We start from the raw sequence: 26923 nt of genomic DNA, 5'->3' as shown, positions 1-26923 counted from the left end.
CAATGACTTCTGTCCCTTATCATGCCCTTTGCTCTCCACAGAGCATTGCAGAACCTCCTTCTTTGCTGTTGATCTCATCCACACAGTCCGCTAGAGTTGCCTTCACATGCTCGGACTGGCATGTTCCTATTTCACTGGGTATGAGGCTTGCTGGCTACCTTCACCTGGTTTAGCTGCCTGTCGAAACTGTGTACTGGGTTGTGGCGGCTGTCATATGCAAATAGCTACTTAGAGCAACAAATGAGAACGTAGTGTCCGGTGGGGACCAAAGGTGAGTGAGCTGCCTCAAAGTGGACATGCCAATCTCCTTCACCAGAGTACTACCGTTTTCTGGACACTCCATCCATTGAAATGTATACTGGATAAATTTCTTTGTTGATAACTATTACGAACTAATACATAATTTTATAGTACTGTAGTAGCATTGTTCTAATTTGTTCTGTACAGTATTTCATTTCATAATTTGTTACTGTTAAATTGTAGTTTGTCTTTCTAATACTTCAGGGCATCTGCTTAATTGGGCCAAAATGTACTGATCCCAATCTGTCCCAATTAACCTGAATCAACTGTATCTAGGCAGCATCTCAGCACTTGCCTTGTAAGTACCTTCAGACTTGTATGTTTTAATACAATTTCCACTCATCTGTCCAATCTCGTCACCCTCTCAGAGCCTCCCTTCATAAATCAACTTCTTCTTGCCAAGAATCAACTTAGTGAGCTTTTTCTGCATTCCAGCTTTTCCAGTATGTCCAATCTTTAACACTTAAGACCGGGGCTGTTCTCTCTCAGAGCTCTAGGTGTGGCCCCACCAGTGTCCTGCAGTCTTGACAAAACCTACCCACTTTTATTCTCCATATCTCTTCTAATTAATACCAAAATTCTATTACTTTAACCAGCACGTGAACCTTCTGTGGTTTAGCAATCTTCTCATTACCCCCACCATCTCTTTGAGCAGTAATGTTATGTAGTGTTACGTACTCGTGCCACATGACAGTGGTACCCTTGTCACGTGACTGGGGTTGAAGCTATACTGGACTTGAGGTAATGGTCTTGTGATAGTGGTGACGTCATTTTCCCGCCAGTAGAGATCATGTGACAGGTTTTTTTTCAGGTTATAAAAGGAAGACCCCACCCTGTGAGGAGGGGCAGTTCGTGGCTGGATTTGCCAAGTTGACTTCATGCCACTGTGTGATTTAATGTGATGACACAATTTAGTTGAAAGATGAAGTTTTATCTAATGCCTAAAGTTTAGAAGGTCATTGCCAGCAGGTTCTTTACAATTCTGCTAGTTTGAGAGTGGAGAGTGAAGATCGGAGTTTGGGAGTTAAAGATCGAGGAGAATCGATTTCTATGGTGAAACGGGGTTCGACCTTTGTTTGATCCTTATTCGGAAGGATTTCGTTGACTATTCTCGTGTTAATCCCTGGGAATACCAGAAAGGATTGAGGATAGTGTGGAAGGAAAGGTCAGTGCCTTTAAGCCATTCCGTTTCGTAAATTCTTCGTGGAAAAAGTTCGATGCCAGGGATCGAAGCAAAGCGACGCGAAAGAGAATTTAAATCATCTTATAAAGTCTCTCCTTTTAAATGGACTGTGAGCATATCGAACTTTTGGCAATACCACTTTAAAGAACTGTTTTTGCAATATCGCTTTAAGAACTGTTTGGGCTGCCGCACAGCAGTTGATTTCCGGTTACGTTAGTGTTTGTTTACTTTTGGGGGGTTTGTTTTCTGTGTTTAATAAACGTGTTGTTTGTTATAAAAAACCCTTGCCGAACTCATATATTTATTGTTGCCTGAATACGTAACATAATTATGGGGGCTTGTCCGGGATTGGATCGTTTGAGTTTATATGCTTGCTAACTTTTGAATCGGTGTTTTGGAAAAGGGGGGAATACTCGGTTCTTTTGTGTGATTGGCTTGTGAGTGGTATTCGGCAACAATGAATATTGATGAGTTTCTGGCTTCGCCAGATGCGGAGTTGTTGGCGAAGGCGAAAAAAACTGAGATGTTTGAGATAGCTCGTAGATTGCAACTTAAAGGTATTTTGACGACTACATCTAAGGCTGTTATACAGAGAAAAATCGCGTCACACTATGTCGATTCGGGTGTTTTTGATGATTCGGTTTTAGAGTCATTTCCAATAAGTAATCTGGAGATGCAGTTGCAAATCGAACAAATGAGGTTGGAACAAAGTAAAGCAGAATTGGAGCATTGTAAATTGGAGGCGGATCAAAAGAAGAGAGATTTGAATATGCAATGGAGGAATTAAGGTCTGGGAATCAGTCTTCTGGTTCAAGAAAACCGTTTGTTGCTAGTCAAGAAATTAAATTGGTCCCTCCATTTAGTGAAACAGAAGTGGAAAGATATTTTCAACATTTTGAAACTATTGCTCGGATGTCAGAGTGGCCGAAAGATAAATGGTCAGTGTTGTTACAGAATGTAATTAAAGGTAAAGCACAACAAGTTTACACAGCTTTAACTGCTGCGCAAGCACTTGATTATGATATTGTGAAGATGTATATCCTAAACACATATGAATTAGTCCCAGAAGCTTTTAGGGAAAGATTCAGAAGTTTGAAAAAGTCTGTGGAAAAAACTTAAGTGGAATTTGCCTATGATAAAGCTATGTGTTTTGAGAGATGAGTTTCTTCTAAAAATGTAAATGGGGACTATGATACATTGAGAGAGCTGATTTTAATGGAGGAATTTAAAAGAAGCATTCCTGTTGAAGTAAGGACCTACTTAAATGAGAGGGATACTGATAAATTGCAGGACTGTGCTAGATTAGCTGATGAGTATGTTTTAATCCATAAGAATAAATTTCCTCAGGGCAGAAATTTTAAGAGGAAAAAAACATGGAGACTCAAGGTAAATCAGAAATTAAATCAGAGGTTAATGAGAAAGGTAAGGAGGAAGGAAAGCCTGTGAAGGAAAGACAGTTTGGTCTTATTTGTAACTATTGTAAGAAGCCTGGCCATGTAATAGCTAACTGTTTCAGATTGAAAAAGAATGAGAAGGAAGCAGTTCCAAATGCTTGTGTGCAACATACGGAAGCACCTGTAAAGTTACAGGGTTTGATAAACACAAATGAGGCTTTGTTAGAGTCTGACCAAGTTAGAAAGGGATATGATCATTTTATAACTGAAGGGTTTGTATCCTTGAAAGAAGGATCTACTCTGGTGCCAATAAGAATCCTTAGGGATACTGGTGCTTCTCAATCACTGATGTTAGACAGTGTGTTGAAGTTTAATGAAGAGTCTGATACTGGTGAGGTAAATTACATAAGAGGTGTTGGGAGTGATTTTATGCCTGTACATTTACATAAAGTAAATTTAAAGTCAGGGTTAGTTACTGGATTTGTTAAAGTAGGATTACAGCATAGCTTACCTGTGAAGGGTATTTCTTTATTGTTAGGTAATGACTTGGCAGGTGGACAAGTTTTTCCTGAAGTGCATTTGATAATGGATTCAGAGGAACCAGAGTTGAATTCTAACACAGATTCTTCCTGTGTTGTGACTAGAGCTATGGCTAAAAAGATTGATGTGCAGAATGAGGTTGTTACTCAGGACTATTCAACTCAGGATTCAAGTTTTGAGGATGTGTCAGAGACTTTCTTATCTTCGTTGTTTGATCAAGATTCTTGGAGTAAGTCTGACTATAAAGATTTATCTCTGTCTCGGAAGGAGATGATAGCAGAGCAGAATAGAGACTCTGAGTTATAAAATTAAGAGAGCAGGCTTTACTAGATAGTGAAATTGAGAAGGTGCCAGTAGGATATTGCTTGGAAAAAGGAGTGTTGATGAGGAAGTGGAGATCGCCTACGAGTCCTGCAAGTGAGGATTAGAATGTTGTTTACCAGGTAGTTGTCCCTAAAGTTTATCGAAATGAGATTTTGACTTTAGCTCATAGTGTGCCTTTAGGTGGACATCAAGGGGTAAGGAAAACTGTGGACAAGATTTTAAAACGTTTTTATTGGCCTGGTCTAAGAAAAGATGTGGCAATGTTTTGTAAAACGTGCCATACTTGTCAAATTGTGGGTAAACCAAATCAGGTTACACCAGTAGCTCCATTACAACCTATCCCAGCATTTGGTGAACCATTTTCTAAAGTTATTGTAGATTGTGTTGGTCCATTACCAAAGACAAAAACTGGTTATTAGTATTTGTTGACTATCATGTGTACTTCATCTAGGTTTCCAGAGGCAGTACCACTTAGGAATATAAAAGCTAAAACTGTGACAAAGGCCCTTATAAATTTTTTTACTTATTTTGGATTACCTAAGGAGATACAAACTGATCAAGGCAGTAATTTTATGTCTGGATTGTTTCAACAGATAGTTTATAAATTAGGAGCTAAGCAAATCACTTCGTCTGCATACCATCCAGAATCGCAAGGTGCCTTGGAGAGGTTTCATTCTACCCTCAAGAATAAGATTAGGACATTTTGTGTGGAAAATGAAAGTGACTGGGATGAGGGTATAAACTTACTTTTATTTGCAGTAAGGGAATCGGTACAGGAATCTTTAGGTTTTAGTCCATTTGAACTTGTGTTGGGCATAGAGTTAGAGGACCTTTAGCTTTATTGAAAGAACAGTGGATTAGTAAGGAAGTACACACTAATTTGTTGGACTATGTTTTGAAATTTAAGGACAGGTTACATAAAGCTTGTAGCTTAGCTAAGGAAAATTTAAAGTTGGCTCAGGAGAAAATGAAGACTTGGTATGATAAAGAAGCTAGGATGAGGATGTTTAAGCCTGGAGATAAGGTGTTGGTTCTTTTCCCAGTGCAGACAAATCCTTTACAAGCTAGATTTTATGGTCCTTATGAAATTGTGTCTAAAATCAATGATGTGGATTACGTGATAAAAACTCCAGATCGTAGAAGGTGAACACAACTTTGCGATATAAATATGATAAAACCATATTTTAAGAAACAATCTGATACTGTGACGGTTGTGGTTAGTGAGAATGAGTTTGATTTAACTAGGAACATGATAGACGATTCGTCTGACTTTCATTCTAAATCCAACATTGTTTCTGTTAGGTTACCAAATTCAACCATTCTGGAAAATATTGATGAGAAATTAGCACATTTACAGCTAGAACAGAAACAACAGATGAAGGAGTTAATTTTTAAATATAAGGAGTTGTTTCCAGATTTTCCGAGAAGGACTACTATAGCTTCACATGATGTAGATGTTGGAGATGCCAAACCTATTAAACAACATCTTTATAGGATGAACATAGAAAAATGTGAACTTGCTGAGAAAGAAATTGAATATATGTTAGAGAATAATATCATTAGACATTCTAACTCGAATTGGAGTTCGCCATGTGTTATGGCGCCAAAACCAGAAGGTAGTATTAGCTTTTGTACGGATTATAGGAAGGTGAATGCTGTAACGAAAACAGATGCATATCCAATTCCTAGAGTAGATGATTGTGTAGATAAAGTTGGAAAAGAAAAGTTCCTTACAAAGATTGATTTATTGAAAGGGTATTGGTGTGTTCCATTAACGGACAGAGGTAGAGAGATTTCTGCATTTGTAACTCCATCTGGGTTATATGAGTATAATGTTCTTCCATTTGGGATGAAGAATGCCCCAGGTACTTTCCAGAGAATGATTAATTCTGTGATTCAGGGATTGAAAGATACTGATGCTTATATTGACGATTTAGTGACAGGAAATGATACTTGGGAAGCACACATTATTGCGATGGAGAAATTGTTTGAAAGGCTTTCAAAAGCTAACTTAATTATTAATTTAGCTAAGAGTGAATTTGGACATGCCACTGTGACTTACCTTGGTTATGTTGTGGGTCAAGGTAAGATAGCTCCTGTTCAGGCAAAAGTTCAGGCAATTTTAGAGATTACGACTCCAACGGGGGAAAAAAGCTCTCAGAAGATTTTTGGGAATGGTAGGATATTATCTAAAATTTTGTAAGAATTTTGCTAATGTTGCCCTTCCATTAATTAACCTTCTGCAGAAGAATGAGAAGTTTGTGTGGACAGTGCCTTGTCAAGAAGCATTTGAAAAATTGAAAACAATGATATGTCAACAACCTGTGCTTAAGGCACCTGACTTTGAAAAACCTTTTTCATTGGCTGTGGATGCTAGTGATGAGGCTGCAGGAGCAGTATTAATGCAAAGGAATGAGGGTGATGAGGTTGATCATCCAGTAGCTTACTTTTCAAAGAAATTTAATAAGCATCAAAGAAACTATTCAACAATAGAGAAAGAATTGTTATCTCTTGTTTTAGCTTTGGAATATTTTGAGGTATATGTTGGTACAACTCAAAAACCACTTATTGTTTACACTGATCATAATCCATTAGTTTTTCTGAGTAAGATGAAAAACAAAAACAGCAGATTATTAAATTGGAGTTTGATGTTACAAGAGTACAATATTGTGATAACTCTTAAAGGTAAAGATAATGTGGTTGCTGATTGTCTATCTCGATGTTGAATGTACAATGCAATTTTTTTATGGTGTGGTTTTTTTTCATTTGCAACACTCCTACTGTATTGTATGTTGTAAGCTGTTATACGATGATATTATATATTGTGTATGTTATAAAATTTATACCTTTGTTTTTCTTGTAAGCAATTGTTAATAATTTTTGTTCTTGTCAGACCAAAAATGTTTTTTTTGGAGGGAGGTGCTACGTACTCGTGACGCATGACAATGGTACCCTTGTCACGTGACTGGGGTTGAAACTATACTGGACTTGAGGCAATGGTCTTGTGATGGTGGAGTGACATCATTTTCCCGCCAGTAGAGATCATGTGACAGGTTTTTTTTTCAGGTTATAAAAGGAAGACCCCACCCTGTGAGGAGGGGCAGTTCGTGGCTGGATTTGCCAAGTTGACTTCATGCCACTGCGTGATTTAATGTGATGACGCAGTTTAGTTGAAAGATGAAGTTTTATCTAATGCCTAAAGTTTAGAAGGACATTGCCAGCAGGTTCTTTACAATTCTGCTGGTTTGAGAATCAGTGGAGAGAGAAGATCGGAGTTCGGGAGTTAAAGATTGAGGAGAATCGATTTCTACGGTGAAACGGGGTTCCACCTTTGTTTGATCCTTATTCGGAAGGATTTCGTTGACTATTCTCGTGTTAATCCCTGGGAATACCAGAAAGGATTGAGGATAGTGTGGAAGGAAAGGTCAGTGCCTTTAAGCCATTCCGTTTCGTAAATTTTTCGTGGGAAAAGTTCGACGCCGGGGATCAAAGCAAAGCCACGTGAAAGAGAATTTAAATCGTCTTATAAAGTCTCTCCTTTTAAATGGACTATGAGCATATCGAACTTTTGGCAATACCACTTTAAAGAACTGTTTTTGCAATATCGCTTTGAGAACTGTTTGAGCTGCCGCACAGCAGCTGATTTCCGGTTACGTTAGTGTTTGTTTACTTTTGGGGGGGTTTGTTTTCTGTGTTTAATAAACGTGTTGTTTGTTATAAAAAACCCTTGCTGAACTCATATATGTATTGTTGCCTGAATACGTAGGCTCAAGGCATTAGAGAAATGTCTTCCTTTTCATTCTTCCTTCCAAAGTGGATGACTTCATATTTTCCCTTATTACTCTCCATCTGCCATTTAACCTACCTGTATCCCTTTGCAGGCTCTTTATGTGCTCCTAGCAAAATGTTAGGAGCATAAGGTGTGCTCTTTATGATACTCTAGTTCGGTGCAAATGGTGCGTACGTTGGGGGTGGGGGGAGGGGAGAGGAGTATGCTTTGAGTGTAGTGCTTACTTCGGTGCAAAGCCTGGAACCAATATAAACCAATATTCAGGGAGTAAAATGGAAGTAAATTGATGCTGTGGATCGTGTGTATGTTTAATGCAGTTTAGATTCAGTGCGGTAGATGGAGTACAAGGTGCAGGTGAGGGGTTGGGGTGCAGTTGATGTTATGGATCCGGTGCCGGGAGTGGGAGAGTGCTCAGCGTCCGATATAACACGTAGGAGAGGTTGAAACGGTATATTTCGAATTGCGGGGCGGGGGTTGAGTGAAAGGGAGGCGTTATCCGGCAACTGATGCTCAGGATTCGCTGTGTGGGAGGGACAAGGATCGAGTCCATTTAACGGGAGCAAGGAAGGCCGGCTCCGGGCTGCCTGTCAGCAGGGGCGTGGAAGGGGTTGCTGTTGTCGAGTCGTGCTGCAGTCGGCGCGCCTCCCCGGCCATGGCGGCCGCCGTGCTCCGGGTGAAGCGGAAGCGCGGCGCCGACGCTGCGGAGGCCCTGCTTCTGGCCTGTAAACGACCCCGGGCTGGTGGTGAGCCCACCGCAGGAGAGCACGTCGTGCGGACCCTCTTCAGGCTCGCGGCTACTGTCGGCTCCCAGGTAAGAGTCGTGCGCTGGAGCCGGGCCCCTGCCAGCGTCCCGAACCCTCGGCCTGTGCCCGCATCTCACCCTTGTTCACCAGCCCAACTGCCCCTAGCCGTTCTGCCTACCCCTCACCCCTCCTCTCCCATGTCAAGCGCACCGGACTTTGTGCCCATAATGACTTCTTGGGACCGTCTACCTGCCTGAGTCCCCAAGCCCAAGCCCACCTCTCCCAGTGTCCACCTAAGCCAAATTTCCCTGGTGGCCTCTTCCTTCCTGCCTACCTGCCACTGTTGTTCGTTCCTTGTTTATCGATCACATCGGTTCTCATCTAAGGATTGTGCATCCCACTTCCATTACCCCATTCATTCTCCAGCCCCCCCCCCCACCACACAAACACACAGTGTTTGCCTCAAATTGTTGCCCAGATAATAGACACAGTAATCTTGAGGTGACCCAAAAACTATTCAGGTTTTTTTCATCCAATAACTGGACCTGCAACAAAATTGATGACATGAATTTCTTTGTGTTGTTTCTCAGCTAAGAAAGCTTTGTGTCAGCTTTGGAGCAAGTCTGACTAGAAAACAATCTGCATTATAATACGTATTTTCTGCACTATTTTAATCAATGAAAATATTGCAGCATAATGTTTTTTTTCATTAATGTGAAATCAACGTTCTTGATGTTCTGACTGAAAAGTGGGAAGAGGGGTCTGTTAAGAATAGTTAACTTACCCTTACAAAGTGAATACTGTACATGCAAGCAAATTGACAAATTGTACACGGTTACCATGGAAATTTACTGTGGCACTGTCTGTGTAGGATGACACTGTACAGAGGCATTTCAAAGAAGCTATCGCCAAGGACAAGGCACTGTTGGCTTTTCACCCCACTAACACGAGTGCCCAGCGTGTCCAGCACAGCATGCGAGCCTCTTGCCAGGCGGCCAGCCAAGTGGGCCGCTATAAAGTTGTTGCAAGCCATAGAAGAAATATTTTGAAATCTCATGTGGGCGATGAGACTGATCATGAGTCCGGAACAGAAACCTTTGGAGCTCAGGTTGAAGAAAGAGATAACCAGAAGGTAACTGACTGCCTCTGATAAAGATTCACCTGTTTTAAGTTTTGGTTATTTGCTTGGGTGATGTAAAGACCTGTGCTGAAGGCAAATTACTGTTAAACATTGATATTTCTCAAGTGAGGTTTTGAGGGAGTGATGTGGACCTGGTGATCGTAGCTCATTACAGGACAGGATTTATTTATTGATGTTCAAAGTAGGTTTATTATCAAAGTATATATATCATCAACAACCATGAGATTTGTCTTCTTGCAGGCAACCAGAAAACAATAGAATCCACAGAAATATACCCACACAACAAAGAACGTCAAAAATGAGTGAAAAAGAAAATATCGTGCAAATTTTAAAAAAGTAAACAAATAACACACAGACATGAACTGCTGAGTCCTGAAAGTGAGTTCACAGCCATGAAGCGAGTTCAGCTTTGCAGCTAGTCCGGGAGCCTGATAGCTGCACGCTGTAACAATGGCATCGGTCCAGGAGCCCGATAGCTGCAGTCACTATGATTACACCAGTCCACACTTAAAGCTGCAGGAGCAGATTTCTTTATGAGAGTGACTAGCTTTTTGCACCTTGCACAAACAGGCATTTTCCATTCCTAATTCTGAATAATGAGCATTTTTTCACTTGTCAGTGAAGATATTTAGAGATCTGAGGAAGCCTTTCATAACAGAAGAGTAACTCTGAACCCAAGAATAGGAAATGCACATTATTTTTATGTTCATATTCCTAGCCTTGATTAAACCTGTTGTGTCCCTACCATCTTCTTACTAAGATCAGGAACGGTGTTCACCCCCCACCACGAAAATTCTTATGTTTTATTGTTTTACAACACTGAATCACAGTGGATTTAATTTGGTGCTTTTTTTTACATGATCAACAAAAAAAGACTCCCATCAAAATGAAAACAGATCTCTACAAAGTGATCTAAATTAATTACAAATATAAAACACAAAATAATTGATTGCTTAAGTATTCATCCCCTTCAAGTCAGTATTTAGCAGATGCACTTTTGGTAGCAATTACAGCTTGAGTCTGGTTGGATAGGTCGCTATCAGCTTTGCACATCTGGACACTGCATTTTTTCCCCATTCTTCTTTACAAAACTGCTGAAGCTCTGTCAGATTACATGGGGATTGTGAGTGAACAGCCCTTTTCAAGTCCAGCCACAAATTCTCAATTGGACTGAGGTCTGGACTCTGTCTTGGTCACATGAGGAAAATACCTTTGTTGTTTTTAAGCAATTCCTGTGTTGCTTTGGCTTTATGCTTGGGGTCATTGTCTTGCTGGAAAACAAATCTTCTCCCAAGTCGCAGTTCTCTTGCGGACTGCATCAGGATTTCCCTGTGATTTGCTGTATTAATTTTACCCTTCACAAGCCTTCCAGGGCCTGCGGCAGTGAAGCATTCCCACAGCATGATGCTGCCACCACCATGCTTCACGGTAGCATGGTATGTTTTTGATGATGTGCGATGTTTGGTATACACCAAACATAGCATTTAGTCTGAAGGCCAAAAAGCACAATTGAGATTTAATCAGAGTTCTGGCAAACTCTAGCCGAGATTTCATGGGATTATTTTTTCAACGGGTTTTCTCTTTGCCACTCTGCCATAAAGGTGAGGCACCCAGATGACAGTTGTATGCACAGTCTCCCCATCTCAGCCACTGAAGCTTGCAACTCCTCCAGAGTTGTCATAGGTCTCTTGGTGGCCTCTGTCACTAGTCCTTGCACAGTCGCTCCGTTTTTGTGGATAGTCTGCTCTAGGCAGATTTTCAGCTGTGCCATGTTCTTTCCATTTCTGAATCGTGCTTTTCAGTAACCTTTTCGCAGAGATGCTTGGAGTGTTCTTTTGTCTTTATGGTGTAGTTTTTACCAGGATACTGACTCAACAGCAGTTGGACCTTCCAGATACAGGTGTACTTTTATAACAATCAATTGAAACACTTTGACTGCACACGGTGATCTCCATTTATGTGACTTCTAAAACCAATTGGCTGCACCAGTGATGATTTGTTGTGTCATATTAAAGGGGATGAATACTTATGCAATCAATTATTTTGTGTTGTACATTTGTAATTAATTTAGATCACTTTGTAGAGATCTGTTTTCACCTTGACACGAAGAAGTCTTTTTCTGTTGATTTTTTTTTAAAAAAGCGCCAAACTGCATCTACTGAGAGTTAACATTGAAAAACAATAAAACATGGAAACTTCTGGTGGGGTGGGGGTGTGTGAATACTTCTTATAGCACTGTAACTACTGAAAGTAGGGCTCAAACTACACTATGCCGCCTAGCCAAACTATAATCCATGGGAAAATGTCTCTAACACAGTTGTAGCTGCAGCAGTGTGGATTTTTAATAGACGTCATTTTTATTCGGGATTTAATTGAACAAGCAAAATAACTATGGCAATAGATCCTTTTTTTAAGCACTATATCACTTTTCAACTGTGGCAATAGTTTACTATTTCTGCTGTTGGTCCTAGAATGTCTTCACTGACATTGAGCTTTATTCCCCAAAACGTCAGGAGTCTCGACCAAGGCTACAGCAGGTCATGTAACATAATTGAGCAATGTGGGTGTTACAGTGAATGGACACAGGGCTTTTAACCTGTGTATGATTGTGTGGCATCAGGTCTTCACCTTTGGGGAGAGATCACTGAGAGGGGATCATGTGAAAATAGAAAGAGTGATGAGGGATTATTTTTAAAATTTGCCAATAAACTTGAACCAGATTAAAATTTGTGATTTTAGTAAAATGAGAGAAAGATCTTGGGAAAGTCATCTTACAAGAGTTTCCTGTCTGTAAAATACCCTTCTGGATAAAGTAGAAATGAGAGGGTCCTTATGATTGTACTCATCAGAGGGAAGAGTTTGCTTGTTAGGAATGAATGAAGTCTGATATCCAGATACTGGGATAAGTGTTGTGGTGCTGAGTGTTTCGGGACTGTATGCAAGGAGTAGTTAGAGACTGAACTTCCTGATTCAGATAGCATTTGTTTTTAAATATGCTTCAAGACTTTGTGTAGCTTAGTTTCTACATCCTGAGAAGGATAAACTTGTTTTGGAGTCACTGTAACACAGATTTAATAAACTCTTTCGTGGTTTGAGGGGGTTGTCCATTAAAGAGAAAATTAAGAAGATTGGCCTAATTTAGGAGAATTCTGGGGGGTGGGGAGAGATAATATAATGTGCTGAACAAAACTGAGCTATTGATAAGGAGGCCTTAAGAGCTAATTACTGCGTATAGAGAGCCTAAAGTAGGGCCATTTTGTCATTTAGGACTGAGACAATATATTTATGCAGAGCGTAAATCTTCTTATCATAGATCAGAGACCTGTGGTTGCCCCATTGTTGAGTATACTTGGAACTGAGGTTAATAGGTTTCAGGAAATTAAGAAAATCAGAATAAATGACTTGAGGCACAGACAAGATATAACCTCTTTAACTGATTGGGTAGTATTTACAGGCCACATAACGTACTATTGCTTTTTACAATGTTCTGAGTTTTTCTGAATAATATATTGCTGGTGACTTCTTTTTTAAGAAAAGCAATACAGCTTCTGGAAGTAGCCAAGATAGCAATGGGTCTTCAGAGGAAATTGAAGTGTTTGACATTGTCCAGCATGAAGAGGACAAAACTGACTCAAAGCACAGACATTGTGAGGTAAGGTCAGGATTCAAAGTTCATATATGTCACCATATATAACACTAAAATTCATTTTCTTGCAGGCATATATACTCAATAAATCGAGTAACCATAATAGAATCAATGAAAGACTGCACCAATCTGCGTGCAAAAGTGAACAAACTCTGCAAATACAAAAAGAAATAGAAAACGTATGTGGCCCACGTGGCAAGCAAACTGGCTCCAGCAGTCGTGGGCGAGTCCGTAGCCAACGGCAACCGAGAGGGCACTGAGTGCGGGGCAGACCTCGGTCCGGAAGCCAACGTCACTTCTGCCCCGCAAAGAGCGGAGATGCTGGGAGCGGGGACTTAAGTGTGCGCTGATTGAAACAGTAAACAGTTCAACCAGACCCTGCTCGACTCATTGTGTTGCTTTCACTTGTTGTGTATCAGCGTGACCACATAGGTGACCCCGACGGTCCAACGGCATTCGGACCCAGCATGAACAACTCGGCTCTGCAGAATGCAGTTTCCCTTAAACTGCCAACCTTCTGGACCACTCAACCCCTGGTCTGGTTCGAGCAAGCAGAGGCCCAGTTCCAATTCAGGCAAATTGTCTCAGACGCCACTACATGGTGGGCGCCCTTGATCAGGAGACAGCAGGCCACGTTATTGACTTTCTGCATCAGCCCCTGACAACAGACAAGGCCCTATTAATCCACACATTTGGCCTCTCCTGCCGCAAATGGGCTGCGCGGTTACTGCATATGGACGGCCTGGGTGACCGCACGCCATCAACCCTGATGAGCAACGTGCCAGCACTGGCAGACGGCCATAAGCCTTGCCTCCTTTTTGAACAGATCTTCTTGAAGCAAATGCCAGAAGACATCTGCCTACTGCTAGCAGATGAAGACTTCGAAGACCTGCGCAGGGTCGCTGCCCGTGCAGATGTGCTTTGGTGCGCCAAACAAAATGGCGGAACCACCATCGAAATTAGTGCTGCAGCCCTCCCACACCCCAGCAGCAGAGCACATAACACCCACACCAAGGGGCGGCACCACTTCTGAGTTTTGGTGTTTTTATCATCAAAGGTGGGGTTCCAGGGCCCGCCGCTGCCGACTGCCATGCTCCTTTCAGGGAAACGCCAGGACCAGCTCTTGCTGATGGCTACAGCGGCTGATCACCATGATAGTCTCCACTATGTTTGGAGCAGGCACTCCAGGCGTAGATTCCTGGTGGACACGGGGCCAAAATCAGTGTCCTACCACCCTCAAGCCACGATACCCGAACTAGAAGAACAGGACCAGAACTTACGGCAGCCAACAGCAGCACCATCCGCATCTACGGCACAAGAACCATCCCCTTGTGGTTCGGTTCCGGACGCTTTACATGGACATTTACGCTGGCCGCAGTATCACAGCCATTGCTGGGTGCGGACTTCCTCTTAGCGCACTGCCTGCTCGTGGATTTGAAGGGATGACGATTGGTCAATGCGAAGACGTTCCAGACTTTCTTGTTTGCCAGAGTGTTATCGGAGTTCCCATCTATCATCATGTCGCAGTTTTCCTCAACAGACCCCAAGCACGGCGTGATGCACCACATCCCCACACAGGGACCTCCCCTTCATGCCCGGGCCCGCAGGCTACCACCCGACAAGCTCTGCCTCACGAAAGAGGAATTCAAGAAGATGGAGGAGATGGGGATTGTGTGGCATTCTGACAGCCCGTGGGCCTCCCCACTCCATATAGTGCCCAAGTCCGCGGGAGGGTGGAGACCGGGCGGCAACTATAGGAGGCTGAACAACACCACCACGTCTGATCGCTAACCAGTACCACACACCCAGGACTTTACGGCCAAACTACATGCATCTTTTCAAAGATTGACCTGGTTGGAGGGTATCATCAGATCCCAGTCCACTCGGATGTACCCAAGACAGCCCTCATTACCCCCTTTGGCCTGTTTGAGTTCCTCAGGATGCATTTTGGGCTCAAAAACACAGCGCAGACGTTCCAGCACCTAATGGATGCAGTAGGATGAGATGTGGACTTTCTGTTCATCTATCTGGATGGCATACTTATCGCCAGCCACTCCCACCAGGAACATCTAGCACACTTACACCTGCTCTGCCACCGCCTAAGCGACTACGGCCTGGCTATTAACCCCACCAAGTGCCAGTTTGGCCTACCTGTCATCGACTTCTTGGGACACCGGATCTACCGCCATGGAGCTGTGCCCCTGCCAGCAAAAATTTAACTCATCTGCCAATTCGCCAACACTATTAAAGGCCTGCAGGAATTTGTTGGGATGGTTAACTTTTACCACCATTTCCTGCCCTCAGTGGCTTGGATCATGCGGCCCCTTTTCAGCTTTGTGTCCAGCAAGGTCAAAGAGGTCACCTGGACAGAGGAGGCGACGACGGCTTTTGAACAAGCCAAGAACATACTAGCAAATGCCACGCTCCTCATCCACCCCCGGGTCGACATCCCCATTGCCCTCACTGTGGATGCCTCCGACACGGCAGTTGGCAGCGTGCTCCAGCAGCTCATTGAAGGCCAGTGGAAGCTGCTCGCTTTTGTCAGCCGGCACCTACGACCCCCGGAACTGAAGTACAGCGTTTTCGACAGGGAGCTGCTGGCCCTGCACCTTGCCATCTGGCACTTCAGGTATTTCCTGGAAGGGAGGGAGTTCACAGTCTTCACTGACCACAAGGCCATCACTTTCACGTTTGCCAGAGTGTCGGACCCGTGGTCAGGCCGCCAGCAATGCCACCTGTCATACATCTCGGAGTTTACCACCATGATCAAGCACATCTCCTGGAAGAACAACGTGGTAGCTGACACACTGTCACACACCTCCATCCAATCAGGGCACTCTCTGTCTCCGGGGGTGGATTATGTGGCGCTAGCTACGGCGCAACGACTGGACAGTGAGATGCCGGCGTACCGAACTACAGTCTCAGAACTCCGCCTTGAAGACATACCCATTGGGCCAGAAGGTCAGGAACTCCTTTGCGATGTGTCCACCGGGCAACCCCAGTCCATTGTCCCGACCGCTTGGAGGTGCTGCATTTTTGACGACTTGCACGGTTTAGCCCACCCTTCCATCCGGGCGACCATTCGGCTGATCGCAGACAGGTTTGTGTGGCACGGCCTATGCAAGCAGGTCGGACATGCACGCACTGTCAAACCTCTAAAATCCAGAGGCACGTGAGGCACTGCAACCCTTCCAGCCGACTCATAGGAGGTTTGCATTGAGAGAAGAAATCGCGAGAGCATTAGCTTTGATCTTTGAATCCTCTTTGGCTACAGGGGAAGTGCTGGAGGACTGGGGAATGGCAAATCTAGTTCCTTGTTTAAAAAAGGTAATAGGGAGAAACCTGGGAACTATAGACTGGTGAGTCTTAGAACATAGAATAGTACAGCACATTACAGGCCCTTCAGCCCACAATGTTGTGCCGACCCTCAAACCCTGCCTCCCATATAACCCCCCACCTTAAATTCCTCCATATACCTGTCTAGTAGTCTCTTAAACTTCACTAGTGTATCTGCCTCCATCACTGACTCAGGCAGTGCATTCCATGTGCCAACCACTCTGAGTGAAAAACCTTCCTCTAATATTCCCCTTGAACTTCCCTCCCCTTACCTTAAAGCCATGTCCTCTTGTACTGAGCAGTGGTGCCCTGGGGAAGAGGCGCTGGCTGTCCACTCTGTCTATTCCTCTTAATATCTTGTACACCTCTATCATGTGTCCTCTCATCCTCCTTCTGTCCCAAGAGTAAAGCCCGAACTCCCTAAATCTCTGATCATAATCCATACTCTCTCAACCAGGCAGCATCCTGGTAAATCTCCTCTGTACCCTTTCCAATGCGTCCACATCCTTCCTATAGTGAGGTGACCAGAACTGGACACAGTACTCCAAGTATGGCCCAACTAGAGTTTTATAGAGCTGCATCATTACATTGCGTCTCTTAAACTCTATCCCTCAACTTAAGAAAGCTAACACCTATAAGCTTTCTTAACTACCCTATCTACCTGTGAGGCAACTTTCAGGGATCTGTAGACATGTACGCCCAGATCCCTCTGCTCCTCCACACTACCAAGTATCCTGCCATTTACTTTGTACTCTGCCTTAGAGTTTGTCCTTCTAAAGTCTACCACCTCACACTTCTCCGGGTTGAACTCCATCTGCCACTTCTCAGCCCACTTCTGCATCTAATCAATGTCTCTCTGCAACCTTCGACAATCCTCTACACTATCTACAACACCACCAATCTTTGTGTCATCTGCAAACTTGCCAAGCCACCCTTCTATCCCCACATCCAGGTAATTAATAAAAATCACAAAAAGTAGAGGTCCCAGAACAGATCCTTGTGGAATACCACTAGTCATAACCCTCCAATCTGAATATACTCCCTCCACCACAATCCTCTGCCTTGTGCAGGCAAGCCAATTCTGAATCCACCTGGCCAAACTTCCTTGGATCCCATGCCTTCTGACTTCTGAATAAGCCTACCGTATGGAACCTTGTCAAATGCCTTACTAAAATCCATGTAGATCACATCCACTGCACTACCCTCATCTATATGCCTGGTCACCTCCTCAAAGAACTCTACCAGGCTTGTTAGGCACGATCTGCCCTTCACAAAGCTATGTTGACTGTCCCCGATCAGTCAATGATTCTCTAAATGTACATAGATCCTATCTCTAAGAATCTTTTCCAACAGCTTTCCCACCACAGACATAAGGCTCACTGGTCTATAATTACCCGGACTATCCCTACTACCTTTTTTGAACAAGGGGACAACATTCGTCTCCCTCCAATCCTCTGGTACCATTCCCATGGATGACAACGACATAAAGATCCTAGCCAGAGGTTCAGCAATCTTTTCCCTCGCCTCGTGGGGCAGCCTAGGGAATATTCCCTCAGGCCCCGGGGACTTATACATTCCAATGTATTTTAACAACTCCAACACCTCTTCTTCCTTAATATCAACATGCTCCAGAACATCAACCTCACTCATATTGTCCTCACTGTCATCGAATTCCCTCTCATTGGTGAATACCAAAGAGAAGTATTCATTGAGGAGCACACTCACTTCACAGCCTCCAGGCACATCTTCCCACTTTTATCTCTAATTGGTCCTACTCCTGTCATCCTTTTGTTCTTCACAAAATTGAAGAATGTCTTGGGGTTTTCCTTTCTCCTACTCGCCAAGGCCTTCTCATGCCCCCTTCTTGTTCTCCTCAGCCCCTTTTTAAGCTCCTTTCTTGCTACCCTATATTCCTCAATAGACCCATCTGATCCTTGCTTCCTAAACCTCATGTATGCTACCTTCTTCCACCTGACTAGATTTTCCAATTCACTTGTCACCCATGGTTCCTTCACCCTACCATCCTTTATCTTCCTCACTGGGATAAATTTATCCCTAACATCCTACAAGATATCCTTAAACATCAACCATATGTCCATAGTACATTTCTCTGCAAACACGTCATCAGAATTCACACCCATAAGTTCTAGCCTTATAGCCTCATAATTTGCCCTTCCCCAATTAAAAATTTTCCTGTCCTCTCGATTCTATCCATGATAATGCTAAAGGCCACTGTCACCCAGATGCTCACCACTGACAGATCTGTGACCTGACCCAGTTTGTTACCTAATACTAGATCTAGCATGGCATTCCCCCAGTTGGCCTGTCAACATACTGTGACAGGAATCCATCCTGGACACACTTAACAAACTCTGCCCCATCTAAACCCTTGGAACTAATCAGGTGCTAATCAATATTAGGGAAGTTAAAGTCACCCATGATAACAACCCTGTTATTTTTGCACCTTTCCAAAATCTGCATCCCGATCTGCTCCTCGGTATCTCTGCTGCTACCAGGGGGCCTATAGAATACCCCCAGTAGAGTAATTGCTCCCTTCCTGTTCCTGACTTCCACCCATACTGACTCAAAAGAGGATCCTGCTACATTACCCACCCTTTCTGCAGCTGTAATAGTATCCCTGACCAGTAATGCCACCCCTCCTCCCCTTTTTCACCCCTCTCTATCTCTTTTAAAGCACTGAAATCCAGAAATATTGAGAATCCATTCCTGCCCTGGTGCCAGCCAAGTCTCTGTAATGGCCACTACATCATAATTCCATGTATGTATCCAAACTCTCAGTTCATCACCTTTGTTCCTGATGCTTCTTGCATTGAAGTACACACACTTTAGCCCTTCTACCTTACTACCTTTACACCCTTTATTCTGCTGCTCTTTCCTCAAAGCCTCTCTGGCTTTACTCCATGCACTTCTATCGCTCCGGGTCCCATCCCCCTTGTAAATTAGTTTAAACCCTCCTGAACCATGCTAGCAAACCTACCAGCAAGGATATTGCTCCCCCTCAAGTTCAGGTGCAACCCATCCAATCTGTACAGGTCCCACCTTCCCCAGAAGAGATCCCAATGATCCAAAAATCTAAAACCCTGCCCCCTGCACCAACTCCTCAGCCACACTTTCAACTGCCATCTCCTCCAATTCTTTACCATCACTATCACGTAGCACTGGCAGCAATCCTGAGAACGCCACCCTTGAGGTCCTGTTCTTCAGCCTTCTGCTTCGTTCCCGAAAATCTCACTTCAGGACCTCATCCCTCTTCCTGCCTATGTCATTGGTCCCAACATATATCACGACTTCTGGTTGCTTTCCCTCTCATACCAGAATGTTATGCATCCGGTCAGAGACATTCCGGACCCTGGCTGCCGGGAGGCAACAAACCATGCGGGTGTCCTTCTCACATCCACAAAATCTCCTGTCTGCTTCCCTGACTATAGAGTCTTCAATGACGACAGCTCTCCTCTTCTCCATCCCATCCTTCTGCACCACAGGGTCAGACTCAGTGCCAGAGACCCTGCCACTGTAGCCCACACCTGGTCAGTCATCCTCACCAACAGCATCCAAGACAGTAAACTTATTATTCAGGGGAATGGCTAAGGGGTGCTCTGCACTACCTGTCTACTCTCCTTCACTCCCCCCCCCCCCCCCCCGGACTGTCACCCAACGACCTGCTTCCGGCAGCTTAGGTGTGACTACCTCTCTGTAGCTCTCATCTATGACTCATTCTCCCTTATGAGTCGAAGGTCATCCAGCTGCTGCTCCAGATTCCTCACATGGTCTTCCAGATGGCCCAGCCACAAGCACTTCTGGCAGATGTGAGCTCCCCCAAGACTGCCACATCTCACATCTCATCATCATCTCAGGAGGCATTGTAAAGACTAACTGGGAATAAGTTCATCCTCCGCCTCTTCTTGTCAAAGCCTCTCGAGCCTCTTGAGTCAAGGCCTCAAATCTCCACTCCTTCACTGGCCCACTCACTCACTGGCCACTTTCCACGAGTCTTACGTTGGTGGTATGCAAACTACTGGAAAGGATTCTTAAGGATAGGATCTACGAACATTTGGAGGAATGCAGTCTACTTGTGGATAGTCAACATGGCTTTGTGAAGGGAAGATAATGCCTCACAAGTCTGATTGAGTTTTTTGAAGAGGTAATAAAAGAAATTGATGAGGGTAGGGCAGTAGATGTGGTCTACATGGACTTTAGCAAAGCATTTGACAAGGTCCCTCATGAGAGACTCATCCAGAAAGTCAAGAGGCATGGGATAAGTGACTTGGCTGTCTGGATAAAACATTGGCTTAAAGGAACAAAGCAGATGGTAGTTGTGGAAGGAACATATTCTGCCTGGAGGTCGGTGACTAGTGGAGTGCTGCAGGGATCTGTCCTGGGACCCCTGCTATTTGTGATTTTTATAGATGACCTGGATGTAGAGGCGTAAGGATGGGTGAGTAAGTTTGCAGATGACACGAAGGTTGGAGGAGTTGTGGATGGAGCTGTGGATTGTCAAAAGTTACAAGAGGATATAGACAGGCTGCAGAGTTGGGCAGAAAAATGGCAGATGGAGTTCAATCTGGGTAAGTGTGAGGTGATGCATTTTGGAAGGACAAAACAGAAGACTGAGTACAGGATTAATGGTCACTTAAGAGTGTGGATGAACAAAGGGACCTTGGGGTTCAAATCCATACATCTCTCAAGGTTGCCGCACAGGTTGATAGGGTAGTTAAGATCGCCTGTAGGATGCTAGGCTTCATTAACAGGGGATTGAGTTCAAGAGTAGACAGCTCATATTGCAACTCTACAAATCTCTGGTGAGACTGCACTTAAAGAGAATTGTGTTCAATTCTGGTCACCTCATTATAGGAAGGAAGTGGAAGCTATGGAGAGGGTGCAGAGGAGATTTACCAGGATGTTGCCTGGTTTGGAGAACAAGTCATATGAAGCAAGGTTAGCAGAGCTGGGACTTTTCTCTTTGGAGCATAGAAGAATGAGAGGGGACTTGATAAAGGTCTACAAGATTATGAGAGGCATAGATAGGGTGGATAGTCAGTTGTTTCCCAGGGCAACAGAGGGCATATGTACAACTTAAGGGAGGGAAGTTTAGGGGAGACATCAGGGGTAAGTTTTTTCACACAGAGTTGTGAGTGCATGGAGTGACATGTCAGGGATGGTGGTGGAGGCTAGGGTATTTAAGAGCCTCTTGGACAGGCACATGGATGAAAGAAAAATGGAGGGTTATGGGGTAGTGTGGGTTTAGTACTTTTTTTAAGGATTATATAGGTCGGCACAACATGGAGGGCTGAAGGGCCTGTACTGTGCTGTAGTGTTCTATGGTTCTATGTCCACGTGGACATCATCGCCCACTGCCAGTTTTGAGAGGAGCGATATACCTGTTCACCATGGTGGACTGGTTCACGAGGTGGCTGGAAGCTATCCCACTCGCTGATACAGCCACGAAGACATGCGCCAGAGCCCTGATTACCACCTGGGTGGCACGGTTTGGACTCCCAGGCCACGTCACTTCAGAAGGGTGTACAGTTCACATTGGCTTTGTGATCTGCACTGGCACAACTCCTTGGAACCCAGCTCCACCGAATGACTGCTTACCACCCGCAGTCCAACGGCCTGGTGGAATGTTTCCACAGGCAGTTGAAATGATGGCAGGCCTCCGAGGGCCAGACTGGGTTGCTTGGCATCCGCACGGCACCCAAGGAGAACCTGGCCACATCATCGGCCAAACTTGTTTACGGTGCCCTGCTCACAGTTCCTGGTGAGTTTGTGCCAGCACCCCGTGGCCAGGAGGACACACCTACGGCGGTCTTAACTAAACTCTGGGAGCAGCTTGGAACACTTGCTCCAGTCCCGATGTCCCATCAAGGAACAGCACCCTCTTTTGTGCCCAAGGACCTACAACAGAGCAAGTATGTTTTCATTTGCCGAGGTGCGCACAGACCACCCCTGCAGCGACCATACGAAGGACCCTACAAAGCAGTTCACCATAATGGGACGACCTGCATTCTCGACATTGGCGGTTGTCAAGAGACTTTTACCATTGACCATCTCAAACCAGCACATCTAGACCTTGAATGCCCGGTTGCGGTGCCACCCCACGATGATGAGGCCGGCCACCTAAAAGAACTGACAGTGTGCAGGCTGTGGACTCTGCACCTCCTAGTGCCGGTTCTGGGGGGGTGGGGGTGTCGGGGGTCATATGGCAGCTTGCCCACGCGGCAAGTGAGCCGGCACCAGCAGTCGTGGTCAAGTCCACAGCCAGCAGCAGCCGAGCGGGCTGACCTCGGCCCGGAAGCCAATGTCACTTATGCCCTGCAAAGAGCGGGGGATGCTGGGAGTGGGCACTGAAGCGTGAGCTGACTGAAACAGTAAACAATTCAACCAAACCCTGCTCGACTCAGTGTGTTGATTTCACTCGCTGTGTATCAGCGCGATTACATGTAATAAATATTGTGAACATGAGATGAGTTCTTGAAAGCGAGTCAATAGGTTGTGGGAACAGTTGAGTGATGGGGCAAGTTATAACTTTTCTGGAACCTGATGCTGTGAGTCCTGAGGCTCCAGTAGCATCTTCTTGATAGCAGCAGTAAGAAGAGAGCATGCTTTGGGGGGTGGGGGGGAATTTCTGATGACTATATATAGATGTGCTCAGTGATAAGGAGGGCTTCACTCATGATGGACTAGGTCATAGTCACTATTTTCTGCAAAATTTTTGGTTTAAGAGCATTTACTTTTCTATACCAGGCTGTGATGCCAATGAAATTGACCAGTGTATACACAAAATTGTTGAATGGCACATCACAGATAGAGGCCTTGAAATTCATCCTGACTGTACTCACTCACTGAAGAGCTATCCCCTCTGGTCTTTCTTCCATTTATGGAAAGTAACTTGCCATCAAATTAAAATGAAATCTCTTCCCCTTTGGTTATTAGGACAATTTCTTTCATTCAGTGCCCTTTTGTAACTTCCTGTCATTGGCACGATCTAATGCTATTTACTCTTCCCAAAACCCTCATGAATTTTCCAGTCGTAGCGTTGAAAGGCTCTTAAGACACGAGTATGTGGAGAATTGGGGGGATATGGATCATGTACGGGCACAAAGTATTAGTTACTTTTTCAAGTAACAGGCTTGGCAGAGACATCATGGGCTAAAGGGCCTGTACCTGTGCTGTATTCTTCTATGTTCTACATTTTGTTTTCCAGTTTTGAGAGTTTTCAATCTGAAACTTGTTTTTTCTACCCAGAAATGCTGCCTGACGTGGTTTCAACAATTTCTGTTTTGATTTACATAAAAATATCCTACAGGCATTTAAATAAAGGCAATTTAATAACAGGATAGTTCAGCGATAGGCAGTACAATATCACTGGCAGAATTACTGAATATTAATTTTATTTTCAAATGTAGCAGGCAGAATGATTAGGCAGCTCTGATTGGTTTGATGTACCTTCATTTAAATAAAACTGAAGCAAAGCAAGAAGGGAGGTATGTATATTGCATACATTTAGTAATTGGTTAAAAGAGGTGGGAATGTCAGAAAGCTGCTACAATTGTACTTAGGAAGGAAAACAGAAGTAATCCTGGAACTTGTGTAGTCATCTTAAAATTCATGGGAGGCAAAATTGTGGAATCACTTGAGAAAATATAAAAACTTGACTAGATACCAAAGTATAAAATTCAAATTAGGGAATGTTATGTAACGAACTTCATCAAATTCTTTGTAAATTAATTTCAGTGTGAAAATGTATGAAGTATAACATATTAGTTCCCAAGTCACAGAATCTTTCCTCCAAGACAACCACTTTAAAACAAGTCGCCGAGGCTCTGGCAGAGTATAGCACACACAAAAAAAAATAACATATTAGTAAGAAAAGTAAGAACATCACAATCTGGAAAGTAAGAATCTAATTGGGGTAGGGAAGCAAAGAGTCCTGAAAGTACAAATATGTAAGTCATGAGAAGTGAATATATTAACTAGGCATACATTTAAAAATAACTGCAATATGTACTTCTAGAAGGAATAAATATGGAAAGCAGAGTAGTCACTAAATGAGTTTGCACCACTCGATCATTTAAATGTGATGTAGGGTCAATGGCAAGGAAGCAAGAGTAGAATTTAAGAGTGATGCCAGAACCATGGGTTTTGTCCCAGATTGATAAAGGGAGGGGATCTCATTTTTGAGGGATAAGGTTAACGGGAAGGAAACATAGACCACCTGTAACTGTAACACTGACTCATTTGGTCATTTCTCTGCCAAAGATTACATTCTTGATTTCTTTCCCACCTTCTTTGCAATTGAAAACCTTTCTCTCTTTCCCAAAAATGGTGTCTAATCTGAAATTTTCTTCCCAGAGATGCTCCTCAACTTGCTGACATTTTCCAGCATTCTTAGTTTTTATTTCACTATCTTATCTGTTGGGTGTTCACTATTTAGGATTCTGGTCCAGGAGAGGATGATCCACAGACAATTCTGTGTAATTCTGTTAAGATGATCCGGGAGAAACTTGCTGTGTCAGATTGTGGACTTGGGGCAGAGCACCGAGAGAATATGGAGGAATATGTTTATGACATATATTATACTGACGGCTACATTAGCGGAGGTGGAATCCAAGACATTCTCTCAGTGGTACCATATAATGAAGAGAATGAACTGGTGAGTTAGCAATTTGTTGCATGTTGAGTTCTTAATAGGTGCCTTTAGTAAAATTTAATTCTTTGTTTAGTAAAGTAGCATATTTATTTCAAAGCGAGGCCGGATTGTAAGTTGTCACACTTGACTACAGATACCAGAATCAGTGACTGTGAAGTTACTGGTGGTGTGATTTCTGGTTGCCCATTACAGTTGATAGCCCTTGGACAAGTTATACTGGCTGTGGTCTGTGGTCAGTCTTTAGCCATATCCTCTATAGAACTCAGTCTTGTTGAGTCTCCTCAGCCAAGCCAGAGCTAGCATAGAATGGCCAGCCATAATCGATGGGATTTGTACGTGTGGAATAGTAGTTTTCTGTTAAATTTACTTTAATATTTTCCTTGTTAATTTTAGAAGTACATCACTTTAGATTTTTTTTCCCTAATAGTCTCTTAAAAGCAAGATTCCAACAAAATTCCATCCACGTATCTGTACCAGGTAAACATGGATTGGAAATTTGTATGATAGCCTACCAGGTGTTGCGGGGTAAAGAACATCTTCAGCAGAAAATGATAAAACAATGTGAGACTGAGAATTTTGGCAGTGCTATGTTGGCACAAACCCACAGCTGGTTCCTGGTACTCAGTGTGATACTGTTCCTATTAGATTAGTGATGAGGTGACTATGGATGAAACATATGAGGATGAAGATGATGAGAATGAAGAAAATAATTGGCGGAATGATTATCCTGATGAGGATGACTGGAATCGAGAAGAGAATACAGATGGAGAATATGGTAAAGTTTGGCAACACATATAACTATTTTAGCTGTCTCGTAATACAGCTGACATAAAGCTACATTTGGTTCAATTACTTGTGTTTTTCAAGTGGAAAATGGTTCTAAAGCAATTGTATGCTTTTTCATATATATCTTTTGAAAGAGAAAGTGTTGTGAACAACTATACAAGTGGGCAGGGGAAGTGGAAGGTGGCACCCTGTTTATATTCTATAGCTGTCTTCTTGGAGCTTGGTTAGAAGTTGAGTGAACCTAGCCCACAGAAACAATGATTATGGTTGCTGAAGGATTCCTTGTAAGTGTACTGTGAGAATACTAAATATTTTTGTCCTCAATGGAAGTATTAACGATTACTGGGATACATTATTAGGGATGCAGACAGCCCTTCTGTATTTTGTCCATGTAGTAACTCCTTACACATTGAAAAGTAATGAACCTAATAGTGATATTTTATTGCTGCACACACTCTTTTTACCATCAAGTTACTGGTGTCCACCTTCCATGTGACATTCTCTCATCATTGTAGGTAGCTTGAACTACTGGCTTCTGTCAATATCATGATTACATTTTATTTGTACTAATTTGCAGTGTCACATTAGGAATTAACTTTATGACTTGAAGTATTTAAAAATATTGAAAATACATTGTTCAACCAATTGCTAAATTATGTTAAAACTACGTTTATAATAATATTCCAGGCCACTTCTCCAGTGAAGAAGAGGATTCATTTAATTTCTGAAATCAGTTCTCTCTCAATGAAAAATGGATATTGGATCAAAATTGGAAGGCAGTTTCTATAAATATTACTTTTGGATTCATAATAATAAAAATCAAAATTTGTTTGAATTGAAGACTGTTGAATAAAGTTAGTAGTTATTACATCTGCATCATCTCCTTTATAGTAAATTCAGAACATTTTACATTGAGCTGTAAGCAATTTCAGATGTTCAGCTCTTCATTATAAATCCAGAGAACACTTGGGGTTTTTTTAAACCAGTTTCTTCTTTAACGGAATTGTTTGATCCATTTGATCTATGGACTTTGAGTGCATACTTTCCAAGAAGCGTTTTCCCAATTATA

At 43.2% G+C, this 26923-nt stretch overlaps 1 protein-coding gene across 1 annotated transcript; it reads left to right on the top strand.

Annotated features, from left to right (window-relative positions):
- The first annotated feature begins 7923 nt into the window (after window positions 1-7923).
- On the top strand, window positions 7924-26694 carry slc7a6os (solute carrier family 7 member 6 opposite strand). Its single transcript, XM_059992586.1, has 6 exons — window positions 7924-8342; window positions 9146-9406; window positions 12948-13067; window positions 24853-25071; window positions 25714-25843; window positions 26542-26694. Exons 1-6 carry the CDS (start codon window positions 8184-8186, stop codon window positions 26580-26582), a joined length of 930 nt encoding a protein of 309 aa, XP_059848569.1. The 5' UTR covers window positions 7924-8183; the 3' UTR covers window positions 26583-26694.
- Window positions 26695-26923: the final 229 nt, after the last annotated feature.

The sequence above is a fragment of the Hypanus sabinus genome, chromosome 17, assembly GCF_030144855.1.
Source record: "Hypanus sabinus isolate sHypSab1 chromosome 17, sHypSab1.hap1, whole genome shotgun sequence".
NCBI lineage: Eukaryota > Metazoa > Chordata > Chondrichthyes > Myliobatiformes > Dasyatidae > Hypanus > Hypanus sabinus.
The sequence above is the reverse complement of the archived record's forward strand: the minus strand, read 5'-3'. Positions and strand labels throughout refer to the sequence as shown.

Bases quoted from the DNA above. Each gene is read 5' to 3' on its own strand.
- slc7a6os (XM_059992586.1), top strand. From the start codon at position 8,184: ATGGCGGCCGCCGTGCTCCGGGTGAAGCGGAAGCGCGGCGCCGACGCT. The intron at 8,343-9,145 runs GTAAGAGTCGTG...CTGTCTGTGTAG, and splicing joins CGGCTACTGTCGGCTCCCAG to GATGACACTGTACAGAGGCA. The intron at 25,072-25,713 runs GTGAGTTAGCAA...TGTTCCTATTAG, and splicing joins ATAATGAAGAGAATGAACTG to ATTAGTGATGAGGTGACTAT.